Here is a 24,338-nt window from a genome sequence, read left to right on the forward strand (position 1 = left end):
GAACCAGCAATAATATGCATCAGGGTGTGGGTCTTTGCATGGAGTCTTAGCAATGATGACTTGAATTCAGCTTTCTTTGATATAGATAAAAACTGATATTCCATGCACACACGTTTTATTTACAGCTGACTCATCAACAGTGACTAGTCACCCCTTCCTCTGGCAGCAGTAATTATGAGCAGTCGTTAATCTTCTTTAACAAACTCTACTTCCCAAATAAAGTCTCAGTGACCTCCTCAGGGTGTGAGCTGTTTATCAGGGCCCATTCAGCAGCAGCAGTCTCTTTCCAGTACAGTCCTTGGTATGGCTAAATTCCATTGTCCCTTTTTCAGCAGTCAAAAATCCATGATAAATTCTGTACAACACTGTAGTTAATATAACAGCAGCACCAAATATTATATTAATTCCTTTGCTAAAAGTTTTTTTCAATTATCTCTCTATTGACAATATTTTACCAAAACTAAATCAATGTACATCTCTAAATATCAGAAATGTATACTTTGATAAATACATTATTGTACAAGAATTCTGACATGCAAGTCATGCTATTGGGCTAGGCTATATACAGAAGAACATGTTACATGGTCAACAATAAGTTATAATTCTTGTCCTAACAAAAAATAAAACATGACAATCAGGGATTATTCAACAATCTCAAGGATCTCTTAAGATCTCAGTAGTTACAGACTTCCCTATGTAATTCTAAAATTCTGCATTTTAGGGTAATTGTTCCTCACCAGCCCAGAAAATCAAATCTGCTATTGCATTTGTTCCGTTGCATAAATACAGGTTTATATTGAATGAAAAAGCCACTAGAGAAGATACAGTTTCAGAACTGTAATGCATGCTGGTTGCTAGGAGGAGGATTGATGCAATAGGCAACCGGTCAGCATTGTAAAATCATTACTAAATCCCACTCAAAAAATCTTCAGAGTGCTCACTCTGAGTTAGTTAGTCTATATAATACTAACTTGCACTTGAAAAATATATTTATGTCTTTATACACATACGTATAGTTGATGTGAAAAAAAATAAAAAATAAAATAGAGAAAAGGAGAAAAGTGTCCTTAGCCTTAAGAGAGGGGGCATTTTAACAGTATCTGTGCTTTATGGAGACGGATGGAGAATACAGTAGACAAGTTGCAAAACAGACAGACAAACAACACATAGGACAAAGCACCTCAAAAAACATTGACTGAAGAATTTTTAAATGCTCATGAGCCAGAGGTATGAGTCTGGTCAAAAACCCCACTTGAGAGCTACTCTTACAGTGGAACAAAAAAACCCCCAGTTATCTTCTCGATTTTACTTGGTACTCAGCCTCTGAAAATGTTGAAGAACCCTGGAGTAGAGAAATGACTATAGTACCAAGCAGCACTTGCTAGCTTAAAATTGCAAGTCTGGATGGCGTTTACCTTTCTTGCATGTTTTGTGCCTTCCCCAAGCCATTAAGAAAGAGATCTGGCTTCTGCTTGCGTGTAACCAGTAATGACAACCTCTTTGCAGTTATCTGTGTGCAAACAACCGGAGACATTCAGAACTCTGATACAGTAATCCAGTACCAAAGTAAGTTAATCACAAAATAAGACCATTTATAAACAAGTAGATCATTAAAAAATAAAAGAGAAGGTTAAACAAAGAAAAACAATCCCACATGCAGACCAGTTTATCAGTGCTTTCATTTCAGCAGGATGGTACATGGAGAGTACACACATCCAGAGCCCTCTGTGGTCTCCGCGATCGGCAACACTGCTTGTCAGGTAATGGAGACAGGATGGTCCATGCAAATGAGCAGACCCAAGTCACATTGGGTGCAACCAAGACACGATTCCAGACATCTTCAGAATGGATTAGAGTCACAAGAAATGAAGGTTCAATGGAGTGACAGATAATTAGTTGGAAGCACATTATTTTAAGTAAATTTCCCTGAAAAACTGCTTATTTATTGAATATACTGGCCAATGGCATCCACTAACTGTCCTTTTATTGCCACAGGAAAGTAGGACAATATAGTAGACGAAAGAAGAAGCGCTACTTTAGATATCTTTAAAAGCCAAGATAAAAATCTTCAGCTACCCAAGTGGCATTTCTTACTACTGACAGTTATATCATGCAGGAGTTATACCATATTTGTGGAGCCTATGGTTAATGCTACATTTATTTCCAATATGTGGTAAACAGTATTTGAATTAATACTATATAGCCGATTGATGCCATCTGGTTTACAAGATAGAAGGGATGGGAGACCGAGAGCGCCTTAGAGGACAAGGTGAGCTGTAAGGTGATGTTACTGGAGACAGTCGCAGAGCATTGCCTGTCAAGCCAGCTATGTTGTTTAAGCTTCGAGATTTTTCGTAGCCTTGTATGAGAAAATGCACAGACATCAGTTGAATTCAGCCAAAAAAAAAAAAATAGACAAAGACAAACAATACAATGTAGTGTAATCCAAGGAGCTATCTGGGACTCAGAGGGAATCTGCCTGCAAAAGAACTCAGTGCAGAGAAACAGTACTGCCAAAAGATATTAACAAATAAAATAATTTATGAATTAATGCAGCTATTCTTTCCCAGGAAATTAAACAGAACACCATGTAAGAGGTTTGGCCTTTTCTTTCCCATCCCCATGTGCACTTTGTGCCACTCTATTGGCGTCATCAGGGTTGCACAGAGCGTAAGATAAAAGATCCCAACAGAGTTTTTGGGTGAGCTATCTGACTAAGCATAATCAAAAACCCGTTAAGACAGACAGACTATAAAAACTGTTAGAATGATATAACCTCTGTTAAATTCAATTCCTAATAAAGGAAGATTTTTCTCTAAAAATAAAATATTAAAAAAAAAAAAGAAAAAATGCATAAATTAATTGTAAGTCATTTCTGCAGAGCATTGAATGATATGATGGGAAAGAAGCTCCATATTCATAAATGTTAACCCTAAGACTTTTTGTCTACAATTAAACTATAAGATAGCAGAGTTTGACATATTTGCAAATGCTTTCTGATTGGTAAATTTAAGTTACCGTATTTGTGTTCCTTCTCAAGCCAACTGATATAAAATAAATGGTGTTAATCCACATAAGCAACTAGTGAAGAATTAATTTTTAAATAAGGCAACAACATGATGCTTCACAATTTGGAGAGAACATTGCACTTGCAGACATTTCTGTTAATACACACTGTGAGCTGTAGCTACCTAGTTCTTGCTACATATACATTGTTCTCACCTTGTAGAGTCTATGCAAAATACTGTAAAAGCATTGCTTTGCTCTGTCTCACTATCTTCATACTCAAATATTTTCAACAGTGCCTGAATAATTCTGCTTATGAAGAAAAGGATCAGCCCATTGGTCTGGAAAGAGATACCAGAAAGAAGAATAAAATGAAGATCAAGCTGGATGGAATGCTGCTCCTAAAGTACGCATACAGTTTCACTGCAAGCAGGAGAAGTCCCATTGATTTCAGTGGCACAACCTATTTCCTTAAAAATTAGTATGCACCTAAGCATTTGCCAGGATAAAACATTCAAGTGTAATTGTCTGCTGTGAACTGCTGTGAAATATTGAGACCTTTCCCACAGAAATTATACAATGTCAGTAACAGTGCATCTAAGCATTACGTGGGATGTCAACAGATTTTTTTTTTTCTAATTGAAAGTTACTAGTTCAAATTCCAAATCTCCATATAACAGACCACAAGCAATTAACATCTTCAGGAAAAATCATATCTTAGGTTCTCCCCAGAATAGATACTCTTTACGGAAGCATTGTACCTCTATTTTTGTTTGTACAGGTCCCAAGCTATTGAGAGCCATGGTGAAAAAAATATGTAGCAATAATAATAATAAAAATATTTCTTACCTACTGAAAATTGCATACTGTAAAACTGAACTTAAAACACATGTATAACCTCATGTCTGCTAAAACGTTATGCAGTGTTATCTCCAGATTGCAAGGGCAGGCTGAACTGTGCTGCTTGATAGACTTCTGATACATTTCAAATCCAGCCTCCTGTTTCTGAGTATTTACACAGATTAGAAAGAATCATGTTTGAAAGCGGAACAGAAGGAACACACAATGCTAATATATATATGTAACCTCCCATTTAAATTTAATGCTTACAAAACAATTCAAAAGAATAAGGTAGCTTTTTTACACAGAAACTAGGATTCATTTTATATATGTATATATTGTTCTGGATACTTCTCTAATGATAATAGAAATGAACTGATAGAGGAAGGTGGTAAAGATGACAAAGAAAACAGGAACTCCTAAAAAATCAAAACCAGAAATACAAGATGAATAGACATAGAGGCATAAGCCAAAATCAGTGACTTCCAGGTAGATCAGTGGGGTTTGGATCAGCTCTGAATCAGTATCATCTTAGAGATGGAGATAAGCGCCAATGCAGAAAAGCTCAGAATAAATGATGATTCAACACAACCAAGAACCAGCCAAGGAACAAACCAAACAAGAAAGATATACAAAAAGAAAGAAAGCAAAAAATAAAATGAAAAACTAGTAGACTTAATGTGTGATTAAATTCAAGAATTCAAATTCAAAAATTCAAAGATGCTACTTATAAGCTAGCTTCCCTACTCTATAGTTATCATTAGAGCCAGTCAAAAAGCACACTTCTCATTGAGAATACGTAATTTCTGAACTCAAGCCCTCTTTTTCTGGTAGAAACTCTGAAACAATTAATTTTCTCTTGAATCTAGATTTTGCAATGAAAATATTCACGTATTCCCCATATAAAATATGTTTTATTGTTATACAGATACGTCATTAGTACTAACGGGCAATTTCTTCCATTACTTCTGTTCCATTCTAAGTACAGTTACAGCCAAGTTAACAGCACTCCAATGCTTATACTAACATTTCTAAAAGAAGTCCAGAACCTTATCTTGCAAGATGCCATGGCATTCTGCATTATAAGGGTTTTTCTGACCTCCCCAAAAGACAGGACCCTTACTGTTAGAGATATTGTAAATAATCCTAGTTGTGAAGAAGACCATGCAAAGTCCTAAATCTGTGTGCAGAAAAATTTTTACTACCAAGTCCTATTTAATCTGAATGTTATTTACAGGAATTTGTAAAATGTAGGAGCATAGAGACAATCATTTTCTTTACAAATTCTACACATATCACATTCTAGCTGCATATCTGCCTTCACAAGTTTAACCTACTGAGCTCATGCTTTTGAAACATAAAAAGAGCATTTGCAGAATAACCAAGGGAATTGCTTTAGGGTCTTCGATTCGGCTGGCTGGAACAACTACAATTGCTATAGACAAAGCTAATTAAAAAAAAAAGTCTCAGCCAAAGATGTTTGTTCAGTGCCACATGGCTACTGCAGATGGTGAACTCTGACATGAACGATTGCACACCAAGGATCAAGAATGAGAGAACTGTTAGAATATTACAGTTTGCCAAGAAAACAAAGCAATTCTTCACCAAAGAAAAGCAAAAACACCACTAGCATTGCTGATTTGGGGGTTATACCCTGAGGTTAGCTTTCCAGCCACAGACAGTTATGTCCTGATCAGATGGCCATGCCACTGGTCACATGGTGATACATAATTCTGGAAGGTTTTGCAGTCTCCACCAGGGGAACCCAACCCCAGAATAGGGTTGAGGAGGCTGAATAACTTGTAAGACGTTTTTATCACCTTGTAAGGTCAAGACTTGTTTACTGTAGTTGAATTCTGGTTGGGGTAGACAGTCACGTTTTAGCATTAGCGGTGCTAACTCTTCTTTAGTGGTGCTAACTCTTCTTTAGTTTAGCATTAGTGGTGCTAACTCTTCTTTGATAGAAATCTAAATAGCATCTCATTGATATGCTTTGTTGTGTTCAGAACAAGAACATTGTTTACTTCTATTATCTTAATCTTTTAAATGTAATTTGTTCAGGTGTAATTTTTACTAGGTTATTAAGTGTGGACCAAAGTTATTAAAATAATTATTTTGTCTTTTAGAATGAGAAATGGTATCAAGTGATGAATGGTTGAATGAGCAAAGTCTGAATTGCAGGCTTTTCTATAAAAGGTAACAGACAAATGAAGACATAAGTGAAATGAGGATCCAACATCAGGCACTTTTTGTGAAGACTAAAGGAAATTAGTGTTTTTAAAAGGAAAGCAAGGAAAGAATGGCTAGGGGTAAAGAAAAAAAAATACATTGTGGTACAATCTTTTCTCTAAGAGCATTGTGCACATCATTTTACTCTAAGCTTGCTTTTCACAAGCACATTGCTGAGTGATCTTTATGATCTAATGAAAGAAGTCCATACCTTTCCTGATCCCTCCATCAGTAGCACACGTGTAATCACCTGTTGTCAGTAGGAAACATGTTCCCCCTCTTCTGTTTTTGTCTCTGGTACTAGAGCGTCTGATGGGAGGGAGCCTTTCACCAGGTGAGAGTGGCTGCTCACTTCCTGCACTGTCTTCACCTGATAACACTGGTTAAAGCACCATGCCCATTTACAGACAATAATGAATGAGGAAATGAGACATCACAAAGAGCTTATGTTGAATGCCAGATATTCCCATCACTCAAAAAGTAGTTATAAGGTAAATCATTAGAAAACAAGATTGCAGTTCATCATTCATCAGTACAAAATGGCAACAATTTTTTTTTTTATTCAAGAGCAAGTGATCTTTTGACTTTCCTGTTCTTTTAAGTCTCATATAAGATTTTACTAAACCATGAAATAAGAAATAAGCAACACAAGGCTCAATTAGTTGCCTGATAAAGACTGTAAGTATAGTCAGTCTTGGATATTTTTAAATGGTTTTACTATTTTGGCTACCCTCTTTATTAAATTAGAGGTCATGCTAGTCATTTTTGCTTAGAATATGTTGTTTAGCATATTTTAAAGACAACCCCTCCCCCAGAAGGGTTAAATTATCCACATTTTACACTAAAAACCTGTTTAATCACACACACTTAGCTTTCATTTCTGCATTTGCTATCATACTTGCACAGCTTGTCATCATTTGTACCCAACATTAAATGCTGGTTTTGGTCTGTGTATTTTGTCAAACACTGAAACTCTTACCTCTTCTGATTTGAGATTCCCAAAGGACTATTTTCAAAAATTATCTACTATTTCAGATTCAGGCCACACTTCAAGAAAAAAAAAAAAACTGGTAATGGCATGTTTTTTACTTCAGCTTTACCTTTGCATTTAAACCTGAGCATGTGCTTTTCTGAACTGGCAATGCCAAGGGTGATGCCATTCAGCCTTGAAGTTTTGTACAAAGTTCCTGATGATTCTAATAGCATTCTCTATCAGAAACAAAGTTAGAGCATCTAGTGTGAGTGCTGGCACTACCAAGAAAAAAGTTAACACTTTAAAATTCCTCCTTTTTTGCATATCTGCTTTCTGTCTAACTTTAAGGATTATAACACCTTGTAAATAAAGCTGCAGACACACAAAAGTGTCTCTTTGCTCTGATCACACCGAGCCTCCTCCATTCTGGAATACCTTTGGCAGGACCTGATGGCATGAAAAACCTGTTACCATTATCACTTTAAAGATGTTGTCTGAAAGTGTGTATCAGTCAAAGCACTGTAAAACTAACTACATTCCACCCTCGATGTGAGACCTTTCAAGGGTTTCCAACCTCCTAAATATATTTAGGACACTTAAAAGGCATGTTAACTTTGTGAACACTCACTCGGAGAATGAAACCGAGCTTCTTTGAAGATAAATGCTATTCAGTAACAGAGCAACAGAACAAAGAAGGATATTGTTCAGAGACCGATTTTCCAGGCTCTTCTTTCTAAAAAATAAATTTCAGTTACTGAATGACACCAGTCATAGTTTTGTGTGTTTTTTTTTCTTCTCTCTTATTAACATTTAGCAACTTTCCAACAGGAGCTTAATGACTGGTATGTGAGTTTTATAATCAGATTATGTTTTGCTTAAGAATAAATACACTCAAGAAATAAACAAACAAAAATCCCTGCTACTGAAAAAAAAAAAAAAAGACTTTTAATTATACTGAGAGATAAAGTTTCCTCTTTAGTTTGAAGAAAGATGGAATGTGGGGCAGTAGCTTAGAGGGGCAGAGGCTGCCTTTTGATATTTGTTTTCACAGCAATTAGCACAAAATACTCCTCATCCAGCATTTGGAACTCTGAGAGATAAGGTAATATAGATCATAAAAATCAACACTAATAATATTGGTGTTGTGAGGGGCTGCCATTTTCATTTTTCCAAACAAACTCTACATCAGCTTTACAATTATCATCCAATTAATAGTAAATATCATGCAATATCTCATCTAATTCAGATGAAGGAGTTTCTTCTAGCCAGGAAAGCAGAATGCCAAATGGAAAGAAAGCTAGAAAGAGAATTTCTCCTTATTTCCTTTGAGTGCTGGGCTTTTGATGTAAAGCACCTGCTCCTTTTAAATGACTGCTTCTTTGTAGGATCTTGCTTAACAGGCCACGATGTGGCACAGGCAAAGCTGACACAAGAGACAGACACTGAGGCAAAACACCATGGAGTCCAACAGGGTGGGACACGGTGGCTGCTCAAATAGTCACAGTCATGCAGAAAAACAAGAAACATCCATACAACGCAACAAACAACAGGCAAAAGAAAAGGTTGATATCATCAGCAGGAAAGCATTCTCAACAGAGCAAGCAAAACTGTATAGACCAGCTACATAGAGGTTTGGGAATGTTGCTATAACTATTTTGTCTACTATGAGACTGACACACGCAAACACTGGAGGGGAGAAGGGTGGGAGCTATGTTTTCTCCTGGCAGAAAGGCTGGCAGCTTTCTGACCCCTACCAAACATACTGGTCTATAAAGTGTTTCCAGAGAACATGCATCTCCAGTGGGGTCCTACCTGATGATCTGTTGTGCTCCATCAACTGGTTGTCCTTGCCAAGGCAGATGTCCCCTTGTGTGCTATTACAGGCCATGTTCAAGTCCGTCTTGCAGAAGGTAGGAGAGCTAGCTTGAGGAGCTGGAGGGATGTGCTTCTTCCTCTTCCTCGGCAGTTTCTGCTTTGCCATGGCCAGGGAGTAGTACATCCCAAAATTGTTAACAATCACAGGCACAGGCATGGCTATGGTAAGCACCCCTGCCAACGCACATAGGGCTCCCACCAGCATGCCTGACCAAGTCCGTGGATACATGTCCCCATACCCCAGGGTGGTCATGGTAACTACAGCCCACCAGAAGCCAATAGGGATATTTTTGAACTGTGTGTGCTCACTTGCTGATGGGTCATTGGGCTGAGCTCCCACCCGCTCTGCGTAGTAGATCATGGTGGCAAATATCAAAACACCAAGTGCCAAGAATATTATCAGCAGCAAAAATTCATTGGTGCTGGCTCGCAGAGTGTGGCCCAGTACCCTGAGGCCCACAAAGTGCCGTGTGAGCTTGAAGATTCGCAGGATCCTCACAAACCTTACCACCCTGAGGAAACCAAGTACATCCTTAGCAGCTTTGGAGGAGAGCCCACTCAGGCCCACTTCTAGGTAAAAGGGCAGGATGGCCACAAAGTCAATGATATTCAAGAGGTTTTTGATGAATTCAAGTTTGTTGGGGGAAAAAACAACACGCACTAAAAATTCAAATGTAAACCATACCACGCAGACTCCTTCCACGTATGTCAGGGCAGGATCTGTCTCAATTTCATATTGTAGTACAGTTTCTGTTCCATTGACAACCTGCTCAGTTTTATTTATAATAGTATTGAAAGCCTCATGTGTTTCCAGGCAAAAGGTTGTGATTGAAACTAGGATGAAGAACAAAGAGGCAAAGGCAATGAACTGAAAGAAAAAGAGAAAAAAAGAGACGTCAGAACCACACAGCGCTTCACATTAATAATATCAATAGATCAGTGGTCATTGTAAATCTTTTACTGATTCATCCCCAAATGATTCACAAATTCATAGGCATAAAACTTTGCATCCAGGACAGCTCTCACATGCAGCTCAGGAGTCTGGGAGCAAGGAAAGTCTTGGTTATGGACAGTATGCCAGGGTGAAACTCTTCCAAAAAGTGGTAAAAAATGCTAAATCATCTGAATTCTACCAGTTGTCATGGCACCTTATGAACAGCCCTCAGACAGACCAACTGCAGCAATATTTAAGGCTGTCCACCTCTCACAAGGATAAGAGGGGAAAACTGGGCCAACCTTAATAGTCTTGAGATAATGGTTCAGGAATTAACATCTCTTCTCATCACTGCCCTGGGGAGCCTGTCCCAGTGCCCGACTGCCCTCTGGGTGCAGAACCTTTCCCTAACACCCAGCCTGACCCTCCCCTGTCCCAGCTCCATGCCGTTCCCTCGGGTCCTGTCGCTGTCTCCAGAGAGCAGAGCTCAGTGCCTGCCCCTCCGCTCCCCTCGGGAGGGAGCTGCAGGCCGCCATGAGGCCTCCCCTCAGCCTGCTCTGCTCTGGGCTGAACAAACCAAGGGACCTCAGCTGCTCCTCATACATTTTCCCCTCTAGACCCTGCACCATCTTTGTAGCCCTCCTTTGGACACTCTCTAACAGTTTTATGTCCTTCTCATGTTGTGGCACCCAAACCACATGCAGTGCTGAGGTGAGGCCGCCCAACGCAGAGCAGAGCAGGACAATCCCTTCCCTCACCCAGCTGGCAGTGCTGGGCCTGATGCACCCCAGGGTGTGGGTGGCCCTCCTGGCTGCCAGGGCACGCTGCTGGCTCGTGTTCAGCTTGCTGTCGACCAGAACCCCCAGACTCCTTTCTGTGGGGCTGCCCTCCAGCCTCTCACCCCCGAGTCTGTACCCCAAGCCAGGGTTGTGCCATCCCAGGTGCAGAATCCAGCACTTGCTCTTGTTAAACTTCATATCATTGGTGATTGCCCTGTCCTCTAATTTGTCAGGATCTCTCTGCAAGGCCTCTCTGCCCTCGAGGGAGTCAACAGCTCCTCCCAGTTTAGTGTCATCTGCAAACTTACGTAGGGTATTCAAGTCTTACATCCAAGTCATTGTTGAAAACATTGAAGAGAACTGGCCCCAAAATGGAACCCTGGGGATTGCCGCTAATTCCCGACATGACCCCACTTACTCTAAACCTTTGAACTTTACCCATCAGCCAACTGTTCATCCATTGTATTATGCATTTATCTAGCTATATGCTGAACATTTTGTCCAGAAGGATACTGTGAGAAACAATGTCAAAGGTTTTGCTGATATCCAAAAAGATTACATCAACTGGTTTCCCTTGGTCGACTAGGTGGGTGACCTTGTCATAAAAGTAAATTAAGTTTGTTAAACAGGACTTTTCCTTCATGAACCTGTGTTGGCTGTCACCAATGACTGTGTTGTCTTTCAGGTATTTTTCAGTAACTCCCAGAATAATCTTCTCCATAATTTTATCAAGCTATGAAGTGAGACTGACAGATCTGTAATTACCAAGATCTTCTTCCTTCCTTTTCTTAAAATCTGGGACAACATTTGCTGGCTTCCATTTAACTGGGACCTCCAGATTCCCAAGACCTTTGAAAAATAACTGATACTGATAGAAGATGCCTCCTGCATTACAGGTAGAGCAGGTTTCACAGCCTGTTTAGTTCACAGTAATCCATCACCTTCTCTCAGGCAGGACTAAGAGTAAGCCTAACATAGCTGTCTACACTTCCAACAAAACTTTCTTAGCAAAACAACAATATATCTACTTTTAACAAATTCTGTGAAATCAAGTCCAGTGCCCCAATCAACCTTCACCCACTGCCTGGTTTATCAAAAGCAAAGCTTTGGGGAACACAAAGACTAAAGCAGTCTGGATGGGGTCTTGCCACATTGCCTCAATGGGCGCTTGGTGAGCACAGCATGCACAGCTGTTTCAGAAATAAGCAGAGCATCTCTCATTGCTATGGCAGTGTATTATCAGTCCTCTACCTAAATCCTGATATCGAAATTACAAATCCAGGACAAGCTGAACAAATAGGGAAACAGAAATTCAGTTTTAGTAGCAGCACATGAACATAAAATGCAGATAAATAACCTGAAGACTGCTCTCACACAGGATTGTTAATGACTTAAAAAAACAGGTACTACCCAATCATCACAGTCAGGCATTGAAGAAAACTATTTCCAGGACAGGATTTCATAGGAAAACAGCTGGAAGGTGAGATAAACTTTCTTTTACACAGTAAAATGTGCTGAATGAAAATGTGTTTCTAGAGAGGTTGCTCCTCTGCTACAATAGCTATGTTCTTTTAAGTAACAACACTTTACCACCGTGTTTGTACTCCAGCAGCAATGGCATGGTACTTGAATAGGCAATGTGTTTAAATGTCTCCTCTCTGTTGTCAAAATGCTTGCTATTCTGGATTTTCCACTTAACAGATAGTTCATAGCCAGGGAAAAAAAAAAAAAAAAAAAAGTATTGAAAAAAGTATTGAAGATTTCAATATTTTTAGAGACAAAATGATGCCTAAACAGGTTTTCGAAAATATCTAATCCCTATGGGCTTAAATGTAATGTATTTTATGTTTCCCTTAACACTACTTACAATCACTCAGGGTATCACTTTTTTAATGTTAATCCCCAACCTGATACTGAGTACCGAAGAATAGTCCAGCAAGTAGAAACAAATATCATGCTCTCTACTATCAGCCTACAGGACAGAGCAGCTTAGAGCCTGAGTTCAATTGTGGTGGCAAAAGAAACTGTGGCAGCCGGATGCTGGCATGTTACCACACCTGTATCATGAATCCCATTTAATGAATAAATAAAGTGTTATGGTGGAGTCAGAACAACAGCCACAAGCAAGAGTGCCTCCATTCTGGCACTTTAATCCAGTCCACAACATTGCAGTAAAACTGCTTTTGTGTGTTTGGATATCAATCACTGAATTTAGCTTTAGCACACACATTTTTCACTGTGTGCTAGAGGAATTCCTTTAGGCTGGTACAACACTGAATGGCTACATTTTTCTAACACAGAATACTAGTTAGACATCAAAATGTCTCTACAACAGGTAGATAGAATTGCTTTGATTCTGAGAAACAAGTTCAAATTTGCAATGCAGGCCTGGTAAATTTATTATATTCAGAGTGACAAGATATATCTACCCCAACCCCACAGACTTAATGCATCTATATCAGAGATTTGCAGCTTGTTTATGGCTTCCCTTCCTCAATCAATGAAACAAAATTATTATACCAAGCCCCTCAATTACAAACACTCTAAATCTGTTCTCTCTCAAAAAGGTCTGACTCAGGGACTGAACTGAACACTTATCATCCGGTCTCAACTTCTAGTCACAAACTAAGCAAACAATCTTACACTGTCTGGCTGTTTTTTACCAAGCAGACATTTCTGCCTTTGCCTGAACTACAAAATTTCTGTACATTCATAGCTCATTTCTTCCTGGCACCTGACACGCACACACACACACGCAAGCGTCTTGTGTGAGACAGCTAAAGTCAGCAAATACAACCAAGTGACTTAATACAACCAAGTAACTTAAGTGAATTAATCTCAGCAGTTATTTGCAAAACCTCTCCATAACAGGGACAGAGAATTTATCAGACTCTAAGCCAGTGGAGAGCTAAGATCCACAGGGTTATTCCCTTGGGATGCTACTTCAGCATCCTCCAGCATCTTTCTACCCAGCAGCAGGATACAAAGCAAATGAACCTGTGGAGTTTGAAGGTCACTGAAGCTAAGTCAGTGTTGCAGTTTGCAGTTTGGGTGGGGAGTTTGAATAGATAAAATACTGGGCAACCTCTTGTAGCAGCAACACTTTGGTGACTTCAGGAAGCTATGTTTTTTGTCTAGAAAGAACAGAAAATTGCATTCAGCCTAGCCAAATGCAAATTTATTAACAAATCAGATATAATAAATATTAAATGTGCATTCAGCAGTACACTGAATCTAGAAGTAGGTAAATAATTAGCATCTATTTCTAGGCTATATTTCAGAAAAAGAGTCTGCTCTGGTTCAGATTCTTTCTAAAAAGTTCCAAAAAGCAAGGGATTAACTACAGGTAGAACTGCCTGACAACCTATTTATTCCTGGTTTGAACAACATTGACACTGTGAAAGGCCACAGCACACTTGGCACTTGGCAAGGCAGCTGTGAATCTTTAACTGTAAAATTACATTCAGTGATGCTTTATTAGCCCTAAAAGAAAAATACTTTCAGTCATTTTCAGGATCAGCTGAGTAGTCTATCCTGTTTTCCTAGAGGCAACCATCTTTCTGAAGTTATAACAAAGGCAAGAACAAACTATTACATGTCTTAATCTAGTGGCAGATTTCTTGATAATCTCACACCTTCCATTCATAGCAATGTAAAACAATTTAACCACGTACACATTTAGCCATATACTCAAGAGCATATACATCTGATTTTGAGCAAAGACGCTAATTTCTTTTTGCTATATATTGTATCTCTTTCTGTGGTTTGTTTTGAAATATAAATGCCTTGGATCAGGACATTTTGGGCAGATCTTGCAGAGCACCTAGCACAATAAAACCACATACACAAGAAGACACTTCTACACTATTATTGCAATAGTCAAAAGGGCTCAGCGAAAATGAAAATGGTGACCAATGTAAGGAGGAACCTTTACTCAGTGAAAGAAAAGATCTTGGGCATTTACTTTACATTGATTAAAGATATTTTCTTCATATTGTATTATGTAACATTAGGCAAAATGTTGAAAAGAGTCTGTCATGTTTTCTGCAAACAGTTTTAATGACAGAAATGAAAAGTCATGCAGTATTCCCACTTTCAGTTATTCTTCTGCGTCTTCCTAGTTCCGTGTTCTCTCATTTTGAAGGCACCGAGACTAAAAACACATCCATTTTTGTTCATGTGGATAAGCGTGACATTCCAGACAAAGCTGGTACACCTTCAAACTTCCAGTTTCTCTGGTGGATGGGACCAAACAGGTTCTGTTCCTAAGTCCTCCTAATGTCCAAAACAATTACAGGGTACCACACAACTTTTTTTTCCCCTGAGGAACAACAACTTTGTAGATGAGATAATGGTGGTAAAGACACTTCACGGCCACCAAAAACAGTCTTTTTCTAAATTATTTGAATTAACAAAATGTTCAATGTATGTAGGCCAGAAGAGAGCAGTTAAAAGCAAAATGAAAATGTTCAGTATGTAATACAAAACAAGCAGAACATTCTTCATTAAGCAGTTAAAGCTCTCAGTAGGTTGCTGATTCCCTCTGCTCAAGTTTTGAAGGCAATGTGCACCCAATTTTGTTAATGTGTGTTTGCATCACATTTCAGACAAGCCTGGTGCAGATTCTGGATCCCAGCTTATCTAATTGATAGGATCACAAGTCAAGCTCTGCTACTGAGTCCTACTACTGTTCACAGTAGCTGGATTAATCATCTACAGTTTGTTTTTTGATGAAGCATATAAATCCAAAGCAAGTGGCAGATACCTGTGGATAACATGTTGAAGGTAGATAACTACAATTCCTGTTTTGTCTTGAGTGTCCCATGGGGAATTGAGCTGCTCAGAGTTTAAAACAATTTCATAAATGACAACCATTTCTAGGAATGCAGTCTGTGGATTATGAGAACTTTTGTGCATTCAGTTACATGTTTAATCTTGCACATAACTCCTAAAGTTCTTCAAAGAAAGTAGAGTCACCTTAAAACCTTGGCTGCAAATGGTCTGACAACAGTCCTGTAGGCTATGTCTGGATTTCATGATAGGAAAAGGTACCCGGTCAGAGGATGTTGTGGCCCAGGTCACCTGCCTAAGTTTCCTTTCCAATGCAAACCCAGGTATAGGACTGTTGCACATCTCAGTACCACCCTGTGATGGAGTCAGCACCTGGTATCAGTCATTCTAAGGTTTATCAGCTTAGACAATGCCTAAATAAACCATCGGCAGATGTAGAAATTGGTCCTTGTACTCAGGTATGTTATTCATATTCATAAAATCTGACACATATTCACTACCCCATATTCAAGATACACTTTGTCCATCCCCTTCAACCCATAAAACAAGCTGTTTCTACACATTGTTTAAGTATTCCACAATGGATGGGTCACAGTCAGTGATGAGGTTAATGCATAGGTAATTGCTGGAAGTCACAGTTGCCCTTACTTCCTGTTTTGTAGGTTTTGAATAAAATCTTTCACAACATTTCAGTATTTTCCCAGAAAGAGTCTATGCTATCTGGATCCAAACTTTACTGGGGCTGGATCTCAACACCTCTTCCTTCAACTCCCATCACTGTGCAATGTGTATGTTCTAGCATGAGTATTCAATAACAGCTTTTAAGGTTTGGTTAGTTTATTTGTTTCATTCCAGGACTTACGAGGGTTGCCCTTGACACACTTGACTACAGAAAAAGAAAACTACTGAATATTTAATAAGCCCTTGGAAATACAACATTTAATATTCTCTAATGCAGGTACAGAACTGTCTTAAAGAAAATAAAAATAAATAAGTAAAAAAAAAAAGTGATAAGTATCTTCTTGTTAAATATCATATTATGAGACGATATATACATTTTGCTAAAAAACAAACAAACAAACAAATAAATAAAACCCCATAATCCTCCCTTTCACAATTAAGCTAAAAATACAACCACAGGGAGACAGGCAAGGACAAGAGTTTGCATTTTATTTCTTAAAGAAGCCAGTTTTGAATACTTGCTTGCTATTGAAACCCAAATTATGCTTTCATTACAAATGATAAGAGTTCACTAAATGAGTCTTAACTTTTCCTGAGCAAAACAAGAATGGGGGAGTTTCCACAGTTAGGAGTTCTTCACTTTCCTACCAGAGCTTTCATATTAAACAGAACCCTCAAAACAAAGCAACTTTTCCATTGGGTAAGAAGATACCTAAAAGGAAAGCAGTATATATTTTTTTTCTTAATATCATATTAATTTTGAAAAATCACAAATAAATTCCCATACTTGGGAGATACAATAATTATTTCCAGTGATGTCTGTTAACATCTGTTACTTTAAACCTCATCTTTTTATATTTCAGAAAATAATGCAAGTTATTTGGAAAAAATAGCTTGTCTGGCTTCTTCCTCCCACTAACTGTCTGACCACAGAAGGTAATCTACACATTAAATGCATCCAACGTCACTAACTGCAACAAGTCAGTCAGATATATCGGTCAGATATATATATATGAAACTGTATTTTACATTTTTTTTGATATGTACTCCAACGCTAATTGATCAATGCTATGTCTTGATTAAAATAAACTTAGAATAAGACATTTATAAGTGGTTATATCAAAGTTATTTATTCCCATCATAAACTTTATAATCAGATATTGACTTTTTTTTTTTCTCTCAAGGTCCAGGACAGAAAAGTCTTTGTTCCTGTAAATCTTCCATATATTTGTCATGTAATATTCTCAATCAGCCTCTTTTATTCTTCCAGGAACTCAAACCTCCAATTCCTTTTTGGAATCCTCCTAGTGCTATAGGAGCAGGACCCAGTCAAACAGTGAACAAAGCCACAAATTATTTCCAATCAGTTACAAATAATTTGCACTGCTGACTTTTTAATCCAGTTTTATAGCTGCTCAGTCATATAAAACCAGCCTTGAAAAAAATCCCATAAAAATTCCAGTAATTTCGAGTAATTTGGATGCTCAAGGAAGCTATGACTCAACTATGGATAATAGAGAAGCAGAAAAAGAAACTGTATTTGTAAAGGATATGACATGCTTCACTCTAATGAGAAGTAATTAATGCTGGAAAGAAATCACAGAATTAGATATCACTTCCAGCTTTAAAGAGAGTTGTCTCTGGATTTAGATTGCACAGATTGTTCTCATTTCTGTCTTTAACACAATAGCTTTTTTTCTTCTGTTTAAATTCATTTTGGTATCAGGATACTGCTAAAATCATAATGTGATTTCAGAATGAGCTCTTGTGATGACCTTACCTCCTTGTTTGGTTTAATGTTCTGTGGAGTGAAATTTAAATATTGAAGTTCAGTTCACACTAACACCAATCAAAGATAGCAGCTATTCCAACATCTCATGAAAGAGATCATCAATCTCTTCACAACTCTGTTCCTCAAAGTTGTTATTCTTCCTTTACTACAAGCTTCCATAGGAAAATTACTATTCCATTCAAAATTTAAAAAAAAAAAAAAAAAGTCACAGATTTTTTTATGGTGTGATGCATGTTCAGTGCATTACATCTGGGTATACTGAGTAAGAAACCAAATACCATCTGCAGCTACTTATCAAGCTACTAGCATTTAAAATATAAACTCAAGGCAAATATATTATCATTTTGTATTATCACTCATAAATCATAATCTCTCACATTATCACTCTCCAAAGATTACAGAATGGATACAGGCATCGGCATGTTAAATAAATCTTCAAGGGAAAAACAAAAACTCAATGCATGAAGTGTCAGGCACTAAGAAAAGACTAATTTAATGTCTCTAAAAATCTGCAACTCATCCTCCTTTGGGGTGATAGGGTGGAATATCAGCACTAAAATAGTTTTGAATATATACATAAAGATTTAACAGTCCAAACCTCATTGGGAAACTCCTCATTGAGAATAATTTCTCAACCAACATCAAGCCACAGTTGGTAGAGTCCTTGCCAATATTATAGTTTTCATTCTGGGAAAGCTGAGTCTCCTGTTTTCAAATCCCTGCTGCAGTTCTTCCTCATTTGTACTCTACTGCTAACATTGTTTGGCATTCAATTTAACAGTTAACGCTCTGCTGCTACAATTCGACATACGGACATATTTAAATGAAAAATTCTATACATCAGTGCACTTTTATTAATATACTGTTTAAGAACAGAGAGTAAGATAGACAGTAATATGCTATGAGTAGATTTATAGTACAGGAATATTTACAGTTCAGACTGGCTACCATCTGTATGTAGTAGTGGAAACACAAACGTGCTCTTTCTTGCTCTTTCTTTCCCCATTTGTTATAGTCTTACAAAGCAGCTCTTTTATTACCAGCTGGAGCACAAATAGAAAGGTTATGAATGCCTCTTTTCCTATTCAGAAACCCAGTCCCACAATTAAGTCACTCTAACTCAGCTGTCAGGTAAATCAGCAGTTTGACACTCAGATACATATCTGACTCAACAAACCTTAGACACATCTACATTTTAAAGCAGATCACAAAGAAAACCAGAGTTACAAATTATTCTTCATTTAAATTGCATTTTAAGTGACATATATAATCCAAAGGATTCAAAACTGATTTATGAACCTACCCTGATATATACACATGTTCTCCCGCTCAGCACAGAATATTTTGCCTCTGCTGAGCAACTGAAAAGGAGATATGACAGTACATTTCAGTGGTTGGGCCACGCTTTGTGTGGTGGGAGTCCCGGGACAGGACATTCCTAGTCAGCTTATGATCCAGAGAATTACCAGTTTCTTAAAAGACCAGAGCAGTTTTGCACTATGTAAATCAAAAATGATCTGATTTTGTTGTTACGTTGAGCAGCTAAGTCAAACATTTCACACCAACAAACAGCAAACAACCCACCACCTGTTTTTTGCTCCTGAAGATTCAGCAGAACTCATCAAAAAGCAATTATGCTGCCTCCAGAATCTTCCTTTCCCCATCCACTTGAATTTATCAGGCTTGTTTCACTTACTTTTTTTTCTGAGCTATGACTACCCCAGCAATACACCAGGTCTTACAGCCATCTGTGCTTACTTTTAAACTACACTTAGTATTTATAATCTAGCAATCATATTAAAAAAAAAAAAAAAAAAAAAAAAAAAAGCACCATCAAGGCTCACTTTGACCTTGCTTTTATTGAAAAGGTCGGTCTACGTGGTTACATGGACTGATAAGCAAACTACTGCCACTCATTCATTAAACTTTGTTATAAATCTGTGCACTAAAACGGGAAGAATATTCCAGCAGCTACAAAAATGCAATAGATGTTTTTCCTGGGGTCAAGGCAAAAGCGACAAAAAGAATTCTCTGTCCATATTCTGTATCTGGTATCAGAGGCTTCTTATAGTTAAGAGAGCATCTTACAGAAAGAATCTTAAATTCGCTGACGGCTGAGGAAGGCAGATTTTGAACAACCTGTTTCAGCCAATCCCAAATTTACGTGCTGAGTCGAATTAGCCTCTCTGCATGCTTTGTTTTCCTTCCCTAGACTACCCACAGTCTGCACCATTACAGCATAGATTAGGCTCTGGGACCTGGCAACTTGAAATACTACACAAACAGTATCTTTCTTTCCTGTGTGATTTATTATGAAAAGGTTTTATTTGGCTCAATGGGTCAAAACTAGAAAAATTCCTCAATATTATATTATTTATTATTAATAGACTTTCACACCCATGAAGACAAATGGAGAAAAGAGAGAAATTCTTAAGACAAATTGATGAAAATTCTATTATGCTGTAGTTTGCCTACAACATAAATCTCATGTCCATTAAAATTACAGAAATATTTTGAGCCTCATCATCTCTGTCTCATTTAAGCACACAGGCTCACTTATGTCTACTTCTTCTCTCACTCAAAACAATTTTGACAGTCTAGTTTAAAATTACACTTAAACAAATTTAGAAAACTTTAAGATTTTAAGGCTTGACATCCATTAATATTTTTCTATTACAGCTACTTACTAGCTAAGACTGTCTTAGCTTTTACCACAGAAGCCATATAACCAAGCCATTTAGCCCTTTTTTGACAACCCCACTCCAATCAAAATATATTAGGACTATTTACAAGTTTACCAGGCATGTGTCTTTTGACTTCTACTTCAAGCATTGAAATAGAAATTACCAAACAACCTCCTAAAAATTGAAGGGATGGAATCGTTGCCAAGATGTTCAAAAGTTTACACAGAGACTTCAAACACCTGATTACTAGGTCTCATTTGACTGGAAGCTGTTCCTTATACTAATTGGTTTAATTCTTCATACCTCCACCACAGTAAACGCAATTCAGTTGATATTAACTGGTACCCTTGTTGACAGGTAAAAGAGAATAATAGACTGAATGGACATGGAGGTTAAAATCCAACTCTCTACTCTGCCAAAGACCAGTCTGGAGTCAGAAAAGTGAGATCCTTAAGAGTCCCATGTCAAAACATCAAGGGACTAAAGAGTTTTCTTTTAATAGAGATTAATGCAATCTATATTTAATTAAATACATACAGCAAGGTTTCATTAGAAGAACGTTACAAAAATTGCAAAGTGAAACACCTTAAAGTAAGGAAATGCCAAAAGCAGGGTTACATGAGCAACCTTTACTCAGCTCCCCATGCATGGTTTAGGACACCACCCTTATTTCATGAGTCCAACTAGTTACACAAAAGCATAAGCACAGCGAGTAAACCACTTATGCCTAGACTATGGCATTGCCTAAATCTTAACTGATTGGTATGGCAGTGTTAAAAATGAGCTTCCAGTGTAGCAGATTTCATGGTATAACCTTGGTTTGATAAAAGCAAATGATGAGCCCAGATGATTTACTGTATGGCCTCTTAAGGGAACTGTCACAGTTGCAACCCAGTAGACAAAACCACTCTGCCATTTGCACTAGCAGGAGTTGGTTGGACTGAATCATGGTAGAGTGCACAGTGTTGATACTCAGGCAGATCAAGTTCCCTGTTTCTGACATGAAAAACCTCCAGAGAGCACAGATGGTGGTGTTTTTTTGTTTGGTTGGTTGGGTTTTTTTGTTAGTTTTTTTGTTTTTGTTTTTCCCCCCACTTGTCCATAGCTTGCTCCTTTCCGCCTTCTACATTTCAGTGTGCCATTACCCTGTCCTTCACTTCTTGTCTCAACCCCAGCTCTACTGCTCAGGTTTACAGTTATATCCCAGACTTTCCTCCTTTCTGAGTAACTTGTTCTTACCTTTATTTCTATATCCATTCCCTGTATCTCTAACCACTGCATTTTCATAACGCCACCCTCACTCAAGAGCTGATGTGTCTCTCCTCTTCCTGGGTCTCCCTCCAGCCTCAGCCCTTACTCCACTTGCTGCCCTCTTTGTCCCTGGTTGTTTTTTTGTGGCAGTGTAGTCTCCCTATACGGTTTCTGTGACTTCTGTATTTGAATCTGCAGGGGACACATGCCTGCAAACTCAACTGCTTTTTCCAGCAGTATTACTGGTCTAATGAAAGGTATCATTTCTTCCTACAAACGTGGCCTCATTTTGAGCCTGCAGGCTTCCTCCCCCACATCAGCGAGATGCCAGGAAAGCGGAAGGGAGCACAGGATAAATGCTGACCTTAATTAAACAAATCTACCATCTAATAAAATTAAAACAGTACCTTTACAGATGAAGATTTATGCCTTTCTATAGTCAAGTTACTGGATAGTCTATAAATTAAAAACTGTATCTCAGCTTTAACGTTTTACTAGGCCAGACTAGGCCAGTGTCTTTGGACTTCCTCTTCAATCTCACAGAAGCCTCTAAAAAGTCTTTCAAGGTTTTGAAAAAAATCTTTGAGATGCCTAAATTAATGAACTGTGCCCTAACACTGGTACAGATAAAAGAGTGATGCACTTGGAGAACAGTTTGAGGTCAGAAGGGCATTTTTGTGAGAGGGGGAAGGGCAAGGCTGTTAAAGCTCCTGTGCATGATGCATGTGAATATGTTCCAAGCTCACAACACAATCATATAGACCCAAGCTAAATTTAGAGATAGTAAATTATTCACTGTAACAGTAGTCAGCTAGGCTTATCCAGACTCTCAAGAACTCAGCCCATCATCCCAGACAATGTTAGTTCATACATACACATTCTTTTTCAGATTTAACTTTAGACTTTATGGTGCATAAAAAATATGTTGGTCAACAAGTCACCCAGAATCTTGTTGAAGGTTTTCCTAAAGATAAGTTAAAAACTATAGTTGGTTTATTTGTAGTTTTCAATACATTAAAATTCCATTTACCCCTATCTCCAAGGATGCAGAAGTGACAGTTCAACTGAACTGAGGAAGGGAACAAGAAAGAGCCAAGCCACCAGTACAACAGTTATTAGGATACTCAGACAACTGTGACATTCAAAGCCCTGTTCAGAGGAGACACTTGAACTCAGATGAACAATAGTTCAAGTCTTTCCTCTTGATCCTGGGACAAGCATGCTTAAGTGTATGAAGAAGATTATAGAAGTCTGTAAGACAGATTTCATGACATTGGGTCTGCAATAACGGAGAATTGGACTGAATGACCCAAGAGGCTCCTATAGCACTCTGACCACATGAATATGTCCAAATCCAATTTACACGTTTATTTGATACATAGATTATCTTCTAAGCCATTTCCTTTGCAAGCATTAGCACTGAAGCTGCATGCAGCACCATTTCAAATGTATTCCTGTTATTAAAAGGCATCTGCATTGCCAACATTATTTACCTTAAACATTCTCTTAGAGCTTTATCACCAGTTTGCCCTAGGGCTGACACTAATCCTTATGCTCAGGGTTGGACTAATTAGCGCAACGACAAATACCAGTGATGTGCACAGGCCATCATCCTGCTGAAGATTTCTTTATCCAAGAGTGATTTTCTTGTGATTCTAAACCCCACTTTTTTTTTTCTAACTTACATTAATAGCTTACTTGTAGAAAAAACAGTAGTAGTGCATCCATTCCAGGATCTTTTTTTAATTAAATTCTTCACACAAAGGGGTGTGGGGAGAAATATAAACTTAGTATAAACATTTGGATGCCTTAGATGACTAAAATTCATCTGCAGCAAAGCAGCCAGCAATGTGAATACTTATCATTCATGTGTCAGAGTCAATATGCCATTGAGTCAGCTGGGGTAGTTCTTACTCCGTGTAACTAGCATTTAAGGCTACCTGAAGGATAATACCTCTGCACTGCTTACAGTTTGTGCTGGTATCTTTAAAATGATCCTCACAGCAATGAACAGCAATGCTTGTAGCACGTAATGTAAACTCTGCACTGAGGGAATGTATTTCTCTAGAGAGAGTTTCTGTGGCAAAGACCAGAGCCACGCAGTCACTCAGTGAACGGGTTCCTTGACATGACTTGAGGTCTTTCACTGATCATGCACATAGTGGGAAGTCTGGGAGAAGAAGTGCCACTGCTGCCACTACCAGGCAGACTGTGCTCATTAGGAGCTGTTTGCAAATGTAATCTGCAGAAGGAGTGGCACACAGTGCTGCACAGAGGCACGCTTTGCAGTTTAAGGTCTACGTGGGATACTTACTGCTGGAACATTCCTTTCAGGAGCAGTTACATATGTCTGTATATTCTTAAATAAGGAACAGGTTGCTTGTACATGGATTTACAAGTGTTGTTGCTGTTAAAATATGCATATGAGACACCAGCAGAGGCTGGTCACTGGTGCTGTTTATGGAGAAGCAAACTGGGCTTTGGGGAATGCTGTGTAGGGCTC

At 38.3% G+C, this 24,338-nt stretch overlaps 1 protein-coding gene across 1 annotated transcript in view; it reads right to left on the bottom strand.

Moving 5' to 3' along the window:
* Positions 1-226: 226 nt before the first annotated feature.
* Positions 227-24,338, bottom strand: part of KCNC2 (potassium voltage-gated channel subfamily C member 2) — a 101,851-nt gene continuing 77,739 nt past the window's right edge. Inside the window, exons 3-6 of the mRNA XM_050714801.1 lie at positions 8,861-9,791; positions 6,287-6,454; positions 1,416-1,510; positions 227-365 (exon numbers count right to left, since the gene is read on the bottom strand). Of these exons, the coding sequence (XP_050570758.1) occupies positions 1,449-1,510; positions 6,287-6,454; positions 8,861-9,791 (1,161 nt within the window). The 3' untranslated portion in view covers positions 227-365; positions 1,416-1,448. The remainder of the gene's footprint in view (positions 366-1,415; positions 1,511-6,286; positions 6,455-8,860; positions 9,792-24,338) is intronic.

The sequence above is a fragment of the Cygnus atratus genome, chromosome 1 (genome assembly GCF_013377495.2).
Source record: "Cygnus atratus isolate AKBS03 ecotype Queensland, Australia chromosome 1, CAtr_DNAZoo_HiC_assembly, whole genome shotgun sequence".
Taxonomy (NCBI): Eukaryota; Metazoa; Chordata; class Aves; order Anseriformes; family Anatidae; genus Cygnus; species Cygnus atratus.